This window comes from Glycine soja, chromosome 20 (genome assembly GCF_004193775.1).
Source record: "Glycine soja cultivar W05 chromosome 20, ASM419377v2, whole genome shotgun sequence".
NCBI lineage: Eukaryota > Viridiplantae > Streptophyta > Magnoliopsida > Fabales > Fabaceae > Glycine > Glycine soja.
The window spans coordinates 38,088,616-38,105,081 of record NC_041021.1 but is presented as its reverse complement, the minus strand read 5'-3'; the positions used below and the strand labels follow the sequence as shown (position 1 = coordinate 38,105,081).

Here is a 16,466-nt window from a genome sequence, read left to right as displayed (position 1 = left end):
TATTAATAGAAATTATTGTAGATATGATTTATGATTGAATAATTTTGTTATACATGATGACTAAATAATTGTGTATTTAATACTATCAATATATTTTGATTTAATTTGGATTGTATAACAGTTTTTAATTATATAATAATTTATAATTAAATGATATCATAATTATAATATTAGTTTGTTTTAATTGAATTTTAATGTAAATGTTATCGAGTGCTTAAGCATTACTATTAGATATTGGTTATGGTATACACACTTAAAAAATGTTATGAGATCAAGTTTTTTTTTCAAGTCTTATACATTTATGCATTTTTTTAAAATAAGATTATATTTTTAATAACTTTACACAGTCTTACAAACTCACTAAAATAGTTTAAAATGATTCTCAAATGAATAATTTTTTTTGTATAAAATATATTTTTGATTTATTTTTAATCAAATTTGGTTTTTATGCCTATACTTTAAATCAATCAATTTGGTCATGTATTTTCAAAAAATAAGTGAATTTAGTGTGTAGTTAATCCCTTGATTGTAGCGTGCAAGGACTGCATTCCTTTTTTTTTTTTTTAAAGTACAGGATCAAGTGATTTAAAAGTATAAGAATTAAAACTAAATTTGAGCAAAATTACAGTGATGGAAAACATATTTTACTTTTCTTTTTTGATCAAATAAGACATGCATAATGCATTACTTGCTTCTTTGTGAACACTTGTTTTTAATTGAAAAGGGTTTTGAGAGAGAGAGAGAGAGAAAATGGCGGAAGAGAAGGGGATGAGTCCGTGGGAGCAGCACTCAGCTGTTATCAAGCTGCCTAGGTTTGATTACAACGCTCCCTCTTCTCTTCTCCGTAACTCCCATTCCGGTTTTCTCATCACTTGTACTATCAGTTCAGTTTCTTCTCTTTCATTCTTTCTTTACCTTCCACCTTCTTCCTTTTCATTTTTTTCAATTTCTCTTTCCAGAGCGAGAGAAAAGCGCTACAAAAGAAGCAATCTCTATCCTTCACAAGGTCAATTATTATTCCTCTGTTTCTGCAACAAATTTGTTTTTCAATACTACTCATATATTGTTATTTCTTACAGTTCCTTGGGTCGGGTCATTATCACACTTTAAACAACCCTAATGAAGAAGATACTACTTCTAAGAGAAGGAAGATATGCACACAAGATGCTGCCGAGGAATGTTTCGACGAGTCTCCCACTGCTAACTCTGGAGCTGATGGTATTCACTATTCAGTTTCATTTACTTCACTTTTTTTTTTTTTTGCCGTTTTGAGATACAATGTAGGATAGCCATGGTCATGGATTCTGATGGCAGGTAAACTTTCAAGTCCTGTTAAAGCAGAGGCAGAGAAAGACGGAATAGCTAATCTTTCTTTGGTTAAGCTCACGAGGAATGGGTTGCTTCTCCTTACCTTTCCCATTAACACGCACCCTGACACTGTTACTATTGTGTCGAATATCATTCAAGCTTTGGAGTCCGGGACTGTAAGTTTGCCGGTGTAAGTGAATTAACTCACGCTTATGTTATTAGATAAAAATGTTTTGATTGTTGTTTTATGTTTAGTATGTCAATGATGCTAGGTCTGGTCTAGACTTATTCTGTGTCCTCTACCACCTTTCCACCCAAGGGAAAGACGGGGAAATCTTGAAAATTCAAGCCAGGGGATGTTGGTCCAAGAGGGAACTGTTTAATTGGAAGTTGCTAATGACATTGTAAAACTTGTTAACTGTTCGACAATTATGCGATCTGATTTACCAGTTTTTGCTCCCCTATTCCCTCTAGGTCCTACTCTCTGTCTTGGTTTGGCTTTACTGGAATTCTCCCAAAAAAGAATTCCTGCTGTTGGGCGGTGTATTTTGGTTTATACATTATATACATGGAAAAATGAGGGGAACAAGTATTTCTAGCTTCAACTCAACCATCCTATGCAACTTTCTTGCCTTTTTAGAATTTCCCAGCATGAGTTTTAGTATGTGCTATTCTTTAATTGTGCTTTCTTTATTCATTTGTACCTTTTTTTCCCATGTTTTCTATTGCCTGATGAAGAGGAAATTACTTGATATTTTATGTTTGTGTTAAGTAATCTTGAAGGTTGCAGCTTCTTTTGCTAGCTTAGGTACCTTGGTGAGGCTGGGTTGTTAGAGGTTTAATGCCTTGCCATGGCTATGCGGAATGTATTTGACCTGTAACCCTTAGACATGCCCCTAGGCTGAGGTGATATATTGTTGTGTTGCTTGTTCCTTGTCCAGTATCACAGCGTTACTTATTTGTCTATATCCTCGTATCATATAAGTGCAAATGGATGATCGAGTACTCAAGTTACATATTAGGGGGAATTGAGGTTCCCAACAATAGAACCCTATTCAACCTCAAACACAACCTGCCCAAACTTCCATTTAGTTATTTCTGTTGCCATTGTATATTGTTGTTCTGATAGGATTCAATTCCTATCTAACTAAAGGGAGATTGTCTTATCTGATTTTAGGAAAAGGAAGACATAATATGCAATAGTAGATGCTCCCCACTAGAAAAATTCCTTTGTCCCCAAGCTATAAACCAAAACTAAGTGTTAGGATCCAGTTGCAAGGTTCAGGACTTGAATCCCACATTGGAAGTATGAGACTTGCAATGTTCACTCAGGAATAATCAAAGGGCTAGTGCACAGCTGGTCCATGTGGGTGCCGAAGCTGTGGTGCATTGTGATGTTAGAATCCAATTGCAAGGTATGATGTGTCACAGCTGCAGTGTGTGCTGTAATGTTAGGATTCAATTGCAAGGTATGATGGGACTTTGGAAGTATGGGAACATGGTGTGGGGTTTATAAGGCCAAGAGCTCTCCAACTACAATGGCTAGCTTTTATGGTGTGGTTATCCATTATCCCAAAATTCTTATAAGAAAAAAGAAAACAGGCCCTTTCCCTAATATTTTGTCCAGACAGATTTGAATCTCTTTTCTCTCTCCTCTAGATAACTTACCTCTTGTGTGCTGTACACATGTTAATTTTCTCGTAAGGTGGGTTTAGGCCCACAAAAGTAACCCGGTAGCCTTTTTTTTACCCGATTGGATCCATAATCCTTTCAATACCTTTCACCTAAAACACTGCCTTGTCCTCTATGCAGAAGGACACTGCCTGTGGGTGCTGCTATCCTCTTCCCATGTTGCCTCCTCAGTAACTTCAACTTCCACAAGATGAAACTTTTAGTAATAAGCTTCCTATGTTTCTGGTCTCTTGGGTGGTCAAGATTGTTCTAGGGTCTATTGGGAAATGATCACTGGTTTCCCGTTCTTGGAGGAAGGAATGAAGGGCAGCTTCCACAGTTCCACTGGTTGAGCAACCTTTAGCCTTCTTCAGCTGGGAGACATGGAAAACTGGGTGTATTTGGTAGTAGGTGGCAACAACCACCTGTAAGTCACTTCCCTTACACGGTTTGTGAACTGGAAAGGACTCTAATACCAATGTGAAAATCTGAGATGATAGGAAATACCTATTTTTAACACTCTTCTCTGCCTTGTATTCAAAACAGATCATCAGCCCCTCCCAGAAATCACTTAGGAAAGGAGGATTTCTATCATGTATCACAGATCAATGAAACCTGTGTAGTCTTACCATCACTTTAACAAAAATCTCAACATTATTAGTCTTGGTGATAAAATGTTTCAAGGGTATGCAATGTGTGCATATTTGGACAAACAATTCAGGGCAACCATAATTAACTCAAGGCTTTGAGAACTAGGCAATATTCTGGACAAACAATTCTGTCATACTTGTGTGGCTTGCACTCACAGGTCCTGTGGAGTGTGGACCTGGTACCTACTGCCAATACTAACATGATCACTGTCCCTCTTTGAAGGTAGACAGATCGGAGATTTGTTTTCTCTCTTCTCTCACTAATTCTCCCTTTTATTTTTATGTATACATGTTAGTTCCCTGCAAGGTAGGTGTAGGCTGAAAGAAGTAAAGCTAGAGCCTTATTGGGCCCAATTAGATCCATAATCCTATCAGGTTTCTTCACTGAATTTTCATTGTATTGATGAGAAATCCCTTGTTCATTTTTATTTTTTTGTCTATGCTCATGGTGGCAGAGCTAGAGCCAAAATTTTCAGGGGGCATGATTTTTATAAAAAGAAAATATTAAAATCTAGAAAATCATATAAATATGTTAGATTAGAACTATAACTTCAACTTAAGAATATTATAATTCTTTGTAAATTATTCTAAATGACTTTCCCCAGCTTTTAGTATCTTCCATTCTTTTTAATCTAACAGTGGACATATTTTCTGCTGCAGTTGGTGCCATCGCATTTTCCCTATCCAAGCTACATGCAATTTGAACGAAAAAGAACTACAAGAAGTAGTATCAATGCTTGTTAAAAAGTTCTTGGCTGATAAACAGGACAAACTTGAACGACCTCTAAAGGTCCAATACAATATTACCCTTTAGTTGCAAATAAGCCATGCTTTTTCATAAGCGAACTTTGTTTGCAATTTTCATCACCTGAGATACATGACCCCTCCCCTCATCACTCTAATTGCTAAAGAAAGAAGAATCCAGCTTTTAATTAAAATTTCAATATTAATAAAGCTGATCTCAGAATGGTGGCCAAATATTTATCTGCCTGTAGCTTCTTCACATCCTTACTGGTTTCAATATGTGTCAATGGCAATTGAAGTCAGAACTCAGATTTTGATTTCATTGTCAACCAAGACTTGTTTATTCTCTGGAACTTTCTCAACTTTGTCATTGAAAACAACATATTTGATATTAAATTATACATAAATAATATCAAAATCAAAAGTGGTTGAATTTACTAATGATGAAATATGACACAGCTTGATTTGCAAATGAATTGATTTCTTAAAAAATTTAGTTTCAGATAAGTTTCAGATAGAATTTCTTTATGAATTAGATGTTTTTACATTTAGAGATTTTCAGAGCTAAATTATATTTTGGTAAATGTCACATGTTTGAAATGATGCTTGTTAGTTTGCAATCTTACATTAAGACAATTATAATTGCCCTTGTAGTTTGCTGTTGGGTTCAACCGAAGAGGAATTGAAGAGACCACGTTAGCAAAGGAAAATTCAAATGATTCTAAAGCATTTAGTTTGCTGGACCGTAATAAATGCTTTGGAGTAGTGGCATCTGCAGTCAATCATGTTGTGGAAGATTCAGTGGTGGATCTCAGGTCTCCAGAGGTAAAGATGTTGTACTACTATTTTGCCTTGAACAATTCATAGCTGTTGGTATTCACATTTATGCATACTCTGAGCATTGATTGGCATTGGTGTTGCAGCTCTCTGTGCTTGTTGAGTTGCTACCCCTTTCTGGAGTACCCAATGCGTCCATAATAGTTGCTGTCTCTGTCCTCCCAAGGAACCTTGTTAGTACAAAGCCTCGATTATGCATCAAAGCCTTGAATTCTAATACCAAGGAAGGGTCTGTAGCAACATGAAGACTGGTGCTAATGTCTTACTTTAGCTTGCGTGGACAATGTTGCTTTGTATGATCCTGCAAATGAAAATTGAAAGATGCAGCTAGAAATAAGAAATCACCCACCTTTCTGACCCTTTCTTTCTAACAAGTAAAAGCTGTTGCCACCCACTTGCTCCACTCGACCCATTTATATGTTATTGGGGCTATCTTAATATTAAATGTCATATGCGAAATCAAGTTGAGTACGTGTCGTACATGTGATGTTGAACTTTTTGAGTTTTATGTCTTCGTATATTCACTGGTTTCTGAAGCTTTATATTAGAGGCCCTTGTATTTTTTATTTTTTTGGATAGTACTGCATTAATTTTGAGATATATTTGATGAAAAACGAAATAATGTGGATTAATTCGAATTTTATAGTTTATACCATATGCATGATGGATATTTCTATCTTCATTCTTAACGGTTGCTTTTATGAAGAGTATTGCTATGTCCATTTCTTGCAAGGTGCAAATCTTTTTTTGGTACTAATCAATCAAAAATGTCTTGTCTAGTATCTACATCATGTTAGGTCTAACCTTATTCTATGTACTTGCTAACTTATTTGGCAAGTGTACTAATTCGTTTTAAGTAGTAAAAGACTCGAAAATCTAAGTGTCGAATCCAAAGGATTTTTGTTATACTTAAAATGATGCAAATCTAATTATTAAGCAATTAGAAGAAGTAGAAGAGATAAGAAATTGTAAGTGTCAAAATTGAGATAAAAGGAAAAGAAATAGATAATAAGAAAAATAAACAATAATTTAAATGGAGAAAGATGAATTTAGAATGTGATTATGTTGAGACCTAGAATGTCAAGACTACTTGTAATGCAATGTTAATGATTTTTTATATCTAATAAAATTATTGTTTTTACTTACATCTACTAAGACATCCTATCTTTGGTTTTTTCCACATGAAGAGTCTAATTTATTTATTCTTTTCTCTCAAATTTCTTTGCAAAGATAAAATAATAAATTGCATTAAGATTAGAGATGCATGAATTGGGCAAAACAAATATCAATCTATTTCTAACAATGATTTTATTTAGATACCATTCCCCAGTTCTTTAGAAAATAATCATTTTTTCAATACATTATCCCTTAAACACTATATGGATGATCAACCCATAATAAACAGAGAAGTACATAGAAGAGTAATAGAAGCATAATTGCATTAAAATAGATAATAGAAAGAGTTACATTACAAGAGTTGGCCTATCAAACTCACAACAATGGGAGTTTAACATGTGATTGACATGAAAGGCTTTACACTTTAAGTGCTGATATGGATAGAAGAAAGGAAGAGATGGACAAAGGAAGAGAATGAGATAATGGACATAGAAAGAGGGTTTCTTCTATTTGAGATACTCAAGCTTAGTATGTATTCATTAGAGAGTTCAAAGTGTTGATGTGTCGATGTGTATTTCTCCTGCTTCCTACTCCTTTTATCAGGCTAAGGTAGCTTAATTTTCACGCGATCTCGCACTTAGTGCGGGCTTTCGCGCTAAGCGCGCCTTTGGACTTCTTCGTGCTAAACGTGAGTTAACCGCTAAGTGAGGAAATTCGCTGAGCCTGTCTTGTATGCTAAGCGAATTGTCTCAATCTTCAACTTTTTCTCCAAGATTTTTTCTTCACGTTCTTGCATCATTTTTCCTCCATGGCACTTGAAATTTTCTTCTTTTGAATCCTACTTGTAAAAAATTATAATGATATCAATTTCTTCATTATTTCATTAAAAACGTTAAACGGAAGAAATTGTATCATTTTTAACCAAAATTAACTATCAATTTAACTCAAATTTCACTGTCATCAATACTCTATCCCCTTACATCCAAGGGGGGAAAATCTTGAAGATTCAAGCAAGGCCAATATATTGGTCCACGAGGGAATCGATTAAGTTCTATATATGTAACCTCATTTCTTTTATTCATTTCACTAAATTTAAAACTGAATTATGAAAAGAGTTGAACGTACCAATCCTTATCTATTTATAAATTGAATTTAAGTTTTCCCTGCGATGCGAAGGGTAAGAACTAAGAAACTTCTATCAATGTATTCTAACATTTCATATTTTTTTCATTTATTTTTCTCATATTACTATTGATTAAATTTATCGATCTCAATTTATTTTTCAAACCAATAACTTTTTATATATGTAAAACTGAAGCTTAGAAAATTGAATTTTAACACATCCATTCAATTAACAGTTTGTTAACATTAATTTATTATGATACTCCTCGGTTTCAAATGTCTGATCTTCTACCTATGTATAAAAAATGTTGTTTAGTATGAACAACTTTTTGTAAAAAAGAGACAAACCAATTGGTTGACAATGTGAGAGAAGGATGAACACTAACGAAAAAAACATTTTACAAAGACCCACCATGAATGATTAGTTATTTTAATTGTTCGTATTTATTTTCGTAGCAATTGTTTTGTACTAAATAACATAACTCTTTATTCATATTTAACAAATTTAAAAGTTTTACCTTATGAATCTATTCTTAGGTAAGAAAGCAAAATCTATCTTCATTTTTGTATTGACTTATCGTCAATGGTCAAACTAAGATTATCAATTAAATTAATCTTTTCATGATCTTAGTTTGACTCACCTTTGTAAACATGGTGAATTGCATGATTTATTTTATTAACTACTACTCCAATATTTACATCAAAATATCTCTCTTTTAGAACAAAGTATGAGAATTTCCGGAATTTTCTATTTCAGCAGGAGTTTGGGAAGCTTACTCAATATCTCAATATTTTTACATTAAAATGAAGGTGCACCAACCGCAAAAGTTTATCGTACGTAGCAGGCATTTGCATCAAATAATTGTTGATTTGATATTGTTTACGTACTTTCATAAACAAAAAATGTAAAGATGTTTACGCAATTAAATGAAAAGGAGAAAGCCAACTACCAACTGTAGTGTACGAAGTATATCATCTATAGTGCAATACAAGGGATGTCCAACGAAACATGGCAACTCTATAAACACTAGATCCAGCACACTTCTAAGCTAGCAACACTTGTCAGTTTCCAAAGCAAATAGCTTCTTTTCATTTATGAAGTTCGTTCGGTTCGTCACCCTTTCTCTCCCAAACCATTCTGACAAACTGTGGAACCAAAGAAGCAAAGAAGTAGCATAATGGCCTCTTGTAGTTGTAGCTTCCTACTTTAGGTCAAAATGCCAACAGTGCAATGATGAAATCCACAAGCAACCATTATACAATATTAGAAGAAACGAGGGGGAACATGTAACCGTTGCATCAAACCTTTGGGAATCATAAAGTTAAATCATACATCAAGACCGTGATCTCATCATGCAAACTTATGATCAGATAATTTCATGACTAACTTATCATAAGCTTGAGAATCTCATGAAGCATTTTGTTACTTAAACTATATAAGAAAAAAAAAACAAGATAAAGCATGAACATTGCATATATATAGGCAGAGAGCACTGACTAGGATATGTGATTCATCAATAGTGAGTTTCTTCTACAACTTGCCGCTATCCAGTATGCATGCACATCTCATATAATTATGAGTAAGCTATAATAGTATCTTTTTAGAAAAAAAATTTCTAATATTTTATAAAGAAGATATAATTAAAAATGTATTTAATGTTTTAAGCATAGAAAATATTTAACGTTTTCTATGTTTAACAAATATAAAGATTAATAAAACATGTTCTAAGAAATTTAGAATTAATATATACTAGTATTATACACACACCTTGTCCGCTTCGAACGCTGCATAAACTTTTCAAATTGGACACGGTTTTAAATTAATCCGGCAATTGAATTTAGGTCGCAACTCCCAACTACACATTTTTGCTAGCTAGCTGCATTTAGCCTTTCACATTTTTACCCATTTTGCCATGGACTGGAGACTTTGACCTGATGATGTCTAAATGTCAGATCCACACCAGTTAATTATCAAAACAACAGTATAATTATTCAGATAGAGCACAAAAATTTAACTTATGTTTGACATACAAGTCTACGTTTTTTCCTCCACAAAAGAATATTAGAGAAATTCTATTTTCATGTCACTTTCTTAAAACATTCCTTATATCATGTCACCGTAACTTTTATTTAAAAAAAAAAAAAAGGAATTAGCCCCTTTTTTGTTGGAAAAAAAAATAGTTACAAGATTTTTTACTTCTTCAAAAAATCTGTTCAAACTCTGTTATTAGGAGTGAAATTATATTTAGGTCACCTCAAGTCTTGCTAACCTTACCTACCTTGTAATTTCAATAATTTTTTTTTAAAGAGTAAAATTTTATTGGTACCTTATTTGGGACCTAAATTTTACTTTAGGTCAAGGCTGGATTCTCTTTTGTTAAGCTAGTTTTTAAAAGTCTATAAACTTGATCCAGTTTTAATATAGCATTAGAAGTTGTCCAATCTCAATTTTGGACCATGCACTCCATTTCTAATAGAGGGTACTAAATAAACTGTTTAGCCGTCACTACATTGTATTATTTGAACATGAAGAGTAGAAGAAAAAAGGTACAAAAACATACCTTTAGCATGCAGTCGACAAGTAATGGACCTGTGTGGTGGCACGGGAAGATTTCCCTGTGGGCTATTTTGTTGTAGTTTAAATACTTTATAAAGGAAAAAAAAACTTCAACGATATTAACTAAACTAAATATTTGTTTTAGATCATGTTAACTTGGGAAAAAACGAACTTTTCACAAAAATTAGTTAAACAATTTCATGATCATCGAAAGTAGCCTTCCGAAAAAGAAAAAAAAAAAGAAAAGAAAAAAAAGATCATCAAAAGTAACATATCATGACCATTTCGATCTTCATGTCACCGATATATAACTTTATATTTGCCAAAAGGGCCAAGACAAATGAAATAAAGATTAATTCATATCTTCCTTTTTTTTGACGAATTAATTCATATATTCCTTTAATTCGATTTTTTTTGGATATTTCAAACTATAAGATATAAAAGGTTTTTTACTGTTCATAGAAAATTTTCAAATGAATCCCCATAAAATTTAAAGTTTGAATTTATATTTTTAGCCTTTAATTGTATTTTTTTAACTTGCTTTAATCATTTTTGTAATCGCTAATCTCTTCATTTACTTATCGAACTAATATAATCAAACTGTATTATGAAACCATAGTTACGTTGTCAAAACCAAATTTATTCGATTAGTTCAACTAGTTTAATTGAGAATGGTTATAAGACCAGTTCGGTCAATCCTCAAAATTAGTCATATAAAGAAGCCCGTGCGTTGTTAAACTTCAATATCTGTATTAAAAAAAAACTTCAATGCTTGAACATATTTAATTTGGTTTTATTTTTAATAATTAGATGTTATGAATGTGTAAATTTATAAGTGAAATTTAATTTTTAATATTATGAAATTATGTTCTTAATTTTTTTGTTTTATATTACTTAATACATTATATTAAAAATTTAAACAATATTGTTTAATTATATTATCAATTTAATCATAATTCAACCATATTTTAAACTATTAAACCTTGAATTATTGTCTTTAATAGTTCAATGATCGGTCCGAGTTTTACTTAACACAAACTATTATTAAGAATTAACATCAAAGGTGGATGTTAAACCAGATGACCTCTAACTTCAGATGATATTGGACATTAAAACCTTCATTGATATTCTCTAACACTTTTGGGTGACTATCATTAGTTTCAAGACTTGTTCTCATATTTCTTTAGAAGTAGAAATTTGGAGAGGTTATTGAAATAAGAACAAAACATATATTTTTTACCCTTGAGGAAAATTACATTCTTCGTGAGCAAATCACAACCATAAATGTAGTTTGCGTTCAAAAAGGTAGATGCCTTTCTCTTCTCACTAGCCTGGCATGTTAGCCTTCCTCTCAACTCCAATTTGTGGATTAATTCATCTTAGAATCTCTTAGAAAAGTAGACAATACTAAAAATAGATTATAATTAATTGACATGGTGATTGGAAAGGTACCCGGTAGTAGAAACAAGAAAATAACCAAAACTGTTAGTCAAGAGAATGAAAAGGAGCTACAGTGGATTATACCTATTGATTTTACAAAAGAGAATGAAATTCAATTGCCACATAGGGCTAAAGATAGGTCCAAATTAATTCTTTCTTTGAGAGTGTGAGTGGATGAACTAGAGCAGTCCTTGTAGTTGTTGCCAAACCCAGGGCATGATGAGATTGCCTCACTTATCTCACTGCCTGAACTCTGAGGTGAAGGATTTGGCAATGTGAGCGATAATGACAATTCATCTTCAACTTCTGCAATAGCTGTCTCAGTAGTAGTGTTCACAAGTACATTACTAGGCTGTGAAGTGCTCTTTCCTTCATTTAATTTAGTAACCTATAACGAGGAGAACACACACGTAAGCAAATAGTGACTAATTATTCTCACTTGTGCAAGGGAAACATCCATTATAGGAAAGAGTTATCCCACATTTGGTGACTATTCCTCCTAATGCATGTACTGAAATAATACTAGAAAGGGAAAAATGAAGAAAGAAAAGCAGGTAGTAGTTCTTTTTGAAAAACAGTGTTCCTAATAACACCCTACTTGCCATTTGTTTTTATTAATTATTACAAGTATTTACCACGTACGCAGATGTGAAGATTTGAACAAATAGATGTTGTGTAATTAAAAAAAATTCTTATGAAATACTATACTTCATATCCATATATCCACATACTAGATTTGAACACCAATTATATGTTTTGTATTTTATGGTGTAGGAAGAACTTGAGGTTAAGTCCAAGTAGTAGGGCCTCTACCTTTAAAAGAAAAATCCGTATAGATGCAATAAAGGGCATAGGATAAATTTCCATATAAAAAGTCAGAATTTCAATAATTTGGGAGGACCACTGAATGTGAAAAAACTCATATAAATTAGAAGCTATGATGACCCTTTCGGCCACATTGCAGCCATGATAAATTTTGGAAAATTACAAGCCCCCTCAATTCCCACTAAACATGCTCTCTAGTCGTACAAGGGGACCAAAACAGGTAACCACTCCATAAGGCGATTAAATGTTTACATAAAGTAACGTACCTATGTTCAACACTTCACGTTTTCTTATTTTAGCCCACTTCATTTCGCTCGTATACACAAGCGTGGTTCTCAAAAAACCAACTTCGTGAGTGAGAACAAAGTAAATAAAAATAGGCAAAAAAAAAATACAGCTGCAAAGCGTAAACACTAAACAGATCTTTTAACGTCGATACAACAAAGCTTTCTAAAAGAAGTTAGAAGAACTTATTTCAAGGCAATATTTATTTTAATAATAACACGAGCTCTACCAAGAGTTTCTTGTTTCAACCTAAGAACAAGTTAATAATTTAATACATTTTCTTTTTTAAAAAGAGAGACAGAAAGAAAAAGAAAAAGGCAGAGGTAGCTGAGAAATTAACCAACGGTTTCCCATTTAACACACAACGTAATCCCAAAAGCTGTGCATAATTGACAGGCGAAACGTAAGATCCTACTGAACAAAAGTGGAGTGTTTGGAACCCTATGGATTCGTCATCTTGGGCTCGGCATGGCATAGAAAAATTAAAAAAAAATTAAGGACAAAACTTACATACATTCTTTCTTTTATAGCATATACTATTCTTGTCCTATTATTTAATAAAAAAGAGTTTTATGTTGATAATCTACGTTACAAAATTTTACATTAAATGTTAACATTTAATACAAACTATTATTATGTGCATTATGGAAGTAAAACTCAAATTCTAATTAAGCAAAAGCACCAAAAGTGAATGATATCTAAGTGTTATTTTATCTTACAAAAAACTACCCATAACCAGCATAACACTTCACCCCAGATAAAAAGCTAGTGGTAGTAAGATAAATTCACATATTAATTAAGTAGCAGAAAAGAGAAGAGAAGAAGAAAAGGTTGTTTTTTTAGCACCTGAAGGAAATCAGATTGTTGGTTAGGAGAATTGAATGAAGTGTGGTTGGGAAATTCTGGAAACAGAAGGGAATGGGGTTGTGCCTGCTGCCATGTTGAGAACTCCTTGTGCTCATCAGCCATGGGCTTCTTCTGTTGCAGATAATCATAAAAACAGTACGGATTTTGAACTGCATCACATAATCTTTGGCTGCACTGCAGGCTCTCTGAGATGGAACTCCTCGTCTCGATTCTTGCTCTGAGTACAGAATCCAAACGAAAAGGATTTTCAAAAGAACCAAAAAAGTTAAAGTTAGCCTCAGAAAGAAAAAATAAATAACGCAAAAAGATCATCAAGGCAAGCCAAATACCAAACCCTTTTGCTTCTCTCCCACACATACACACACCACTTTTTTTGACGTTTGAAAAGTCTGAAATTATTTCAAGGGAGAAAGAAAAAATAATAAAGATTTTACATAGGCTTACCTTTTTGGAGGGAGATTACTGTGGCCGAAGAAGGAATCAGATTCTCTTCCCATTGGTTTCGAACAAGAGTACTCAACACCAACATCATTCCCTTCATCAACACATCCATCATCATGCTCCTCAAAAGATTGGTTCCTATGTTGGGAGGGTGTCCTACCTGACATGCACATTGTGAAATAAAAAAAAAATGAGATTATATTTTTTTTTATGAAACAATTAATTAATGCGTGGTGTTTTGAACACAAGCCAGTAACGACCTTAGTTGTGTATGGAATGGAGGGAGAATACAAAAAAAAAAAAAAAAAAAGTTGTGGATTTCATCAAAATGCCATTAGAGGAAGATTTAAAAGGGCATTGACTTATTATTCTTGCTACACTATTTTGGCATGAAAAAAGACTAATAAATGTGCCACTCAGTCGCAGATTTCCCAAACTTGTGCATAAGTGAGAGTTCATAGGCTTTGTTTTTGAAGTTTAATATGTACCAAGAGAAGAAACAACAATCAGCATTCAATGCACAAAGCATGGTCTAAATTAAATTCCCGCGTATATATGACAGACAAATAGGATTACTATAAGCAGAAGAAGGAGGCATTGAGGAGCCATGATCATATATCATCATCAGGGGACTAAAGATTAATATATGCTCTCTCCTTGTTCATGTGCTTTTGCAGTAAAGAAGGTTCGGTACCTTGTCTGCCCAAGTCACCCCTCATGCTTCTGTACATCTGGTTTGGATAAAGAGAGAAACCCAATATTAGTAAACAACACCCGATATTAAAAATAACCATGCATCACCAAAACTTTGACTACTCATTAAAAAAACATTTTATTCTATGTTTCTAACCTGAAGATGGCTCTTGACGTGTGAAATCGTGAGCCCTTTAACATCCATCAACTGAAGAACAAGCTTCGGAGTAGCCTCTGAAATTAACCCAAAAAAATGATCAGAAATTCATCATAGTGAAAACGGATCCATAAATCCAAAAACAACAACAGTACTTACTATGGTGGCCTCCAAGGCTATCAATAGCATGAACAAAGCAACGGTGCAGCTCAGGAGTCCACCTTAAACGAGGAACCTTCGATCTTACATATTGTCTCACTGATCCTTCTCTTCCACAACTACCCATTTTTCCCTGAACTAAATATATATCCAAACGTACCCTTGGTAGAGTCAAAAAGACCTTCACTTTTCTTGTGTTTGTTTTAGTTCCTCAACACCAAAAGGGTACATATATATACGTCTTCCCCTCAAGAACTATAGTTCCTTCTCCACCTCTCGCCCGTGTCTTGCATACATAGTATATCAGAGAGAAAAGCAAGACCTTTTTGCTCCCCACCCAAAGAGAAACCAGAGGGAGCAAAAGGGAGAGAGAAGAGGAATATCACGAGAGAAAAGGAAAAGACGAAGAAGATATGTGTAGGGGATCTGCAAATTCCTTAGGAGTCACACACTGATAATACTACCTGATATATGGTGGTTGCTGTACCTTTGAGTTGCCAACGAGAAAACAAATAAATAAATAAAGAAGGGAACAGAAACTACACACACACAACTCAAAAACTGAAATCCCCAAAAAGCAGAAAACCCAAAACACTTTTTCTCAGATAAAAAAATCACGAGGAGGCTTCTGATCTTGTTTGCACTGACCCTTCCACGAAATGATTACACCTATGCATTGCAATGCAATTGCCAATATAATGGGTAGTACTATCTTCCCACCCCACGGTGTTGCAATTACTCAACTGCCTCGCTTTGACCTTTGCTTCTCTCTCTCACACACACATACCACTTTTCCCTTCTCTCTCCAAAGACTTATTCATTAGAATATGACCACTGCTACATACGCCAACGTCGTCATGATCACTGTGTAAGACCCCATGAAAATGCTTTTCTGATTTTCCTTCTTATTATTGTTTTATAGTATTCGTACGTATGAATGAATAATGTGTGAATGCGATATCATTATTGTCCAACACAATATGACAGATCTGCCCTTGTTACAATGTTTCAAAGACGGTTTTACCCTTTCCGTGGGTCCCACGCTGTTCCCGCTCTAAGTAAACTTGGGTTACCTGTGTGCCAAGTAATACGCTGCTGTGGTGCCACCTGGACGTGCATGGGAAGTTGTAGAATTACAAAACTTACATATTCTATTTTCCACCCTGAAAATTAAAATTTTGAAATGCATTTACCTTTTTTGCCATGAAATAGTCAACTTCACTATTTATCCATCTTATTTCAAATTTCAAACAAACTATACATGAACTATGCAGCATGAGGAGCTTCTAAATTTTTATTATTCTTTTTAGTTAAACTAAAGATAAATTTGTTATGTATTTGTCATATACATGAACAAAGACTCAATTTTGCTTAATGGTGCTATGACATGGGAAAGATTTCTATTTTTTAACATCAAAGCATGTCACATAGGCTCCATTTGGTTGGGAAGAAGAAAAATGAAGAGAGAGAGAGAGAATTTTATTTAAATTGAAGGAAAAAATGAATTTTAATTTTGAAGTATTTATTTTTATTTTCTATTCAACTAAATAAAATTAAATATTTTATTATATGTGTTTTCTTTCCTTTCTACTTT

The 16,466-nt window shown here is 33.5% G+C and overlaps 2 protein-coding genes across 2 annotated transcripts; one reads left to right on the top strand and one right to left on the bottom strand.

Moving 5' to 3' along the window:
- The first annotated feature begins 698 nt into the window (after window positions 1-698).
- On the top strand, window positions 699-5,865 carry LOC114401297. The gene is made up of 7 exons (XM_028363785.1): window positions 699-883; window positions 960-1,006; window positions 1,080-1,218; window positions 1,315-1,498; window positions 4,290-4,419; window positions 5,028-5,198; window positions 5,297-5,865. The coding sequence occupies exons 1-7, from the start codon at window positions 751-753 to the stop codon at window positions 5,453-5,455; spliced, it is 963 nt and encodes a 320-aa protein (XP_028219586.1). The 5' UTR covers window positions 699-750; the 3' UTR covers window positions 5,456-5,865.
- Window positions 5,866-11,410: 5,545 nt separating this feature from the next.
- Window positions 11,411-15,737, bottom strand: LOC114402267 (putative Myb family transcription factor At1g14600). The gene is made up of 6 exons (XM_028364776.1): window positions 14,873-15,737; window positions 14,714-14,790; window positions 14,558-14,594; window positions 13,867-14,023; window positions 13,402-13,639; window positions 11,411-11,833 (listed from the first exon to the last, which is right to left on the bottom strand). The coding sequence occupies exons 1-6, from the start codon at window positions 14,997-14,999 to the stop codon at window positions 11,558-11,560; spliced, it is 912 nt and encodes a 303-aa protein (XP_028220577.1). The 5' UTR covers window positions 15,000-15,737; the 3' UTR covers window positions 11,411-11,557.
- Window positions 15,738-16,466: the final 729 nt, after the last annotated feature.

What these genes read in the sequence shown, in the direction of transcription:
- LOC114401297 (XM_028363785.1), top strand. Translation starts at nt 751, where the DNA reads ATGGCGGAAGAGAAGGGGATGAGTCCGTGGGAGCAGCACTCAGCTGTT. An exon ending in TCTCATCACTTGTACTATCA is followed by an intron (nt 884 to 959) that starts GTTCAGTTTCTT and finishes TTCTCTTTCCAG; the next exon opens with AGCGAGAGAAAAGCGCTACA. An exon ending in TGGATCTCAGGTCTCCAGAG is followed by an intron (nt 5,199 to 5,296) that starts GTAAAGATGTTG and finishes TTGGTGTTGCAG; the next exon opens with CTCTCTGTGCTTGTTGAGTT.
- LOC114402267 (XM_028364776.1), bottom strand. Translation starts at nt 14,999, where the DNA reads ATGGGTAGTTGTGGAAGAGAAGGATCAGTGAGACAATATGTAAGATCG. An exon ending in GGGTGACTTGGGCAGACAAG is followed by an intron (nt 14,024 to 14,557) that starts GTACCGAACCTT and finishes TGTGCATGTCAG; the next exon opens with GTAGGACACCCTCCCAACAT. An exon ending in AACAATCTGATTTCCTTCAG is followed by an intron (nt 11,834 to 13,401) that starts GTGCTAAAAAAA and finishes TCCTCGTTATAG; the next exon opens with GTTACTAAATTAAATGAAGG.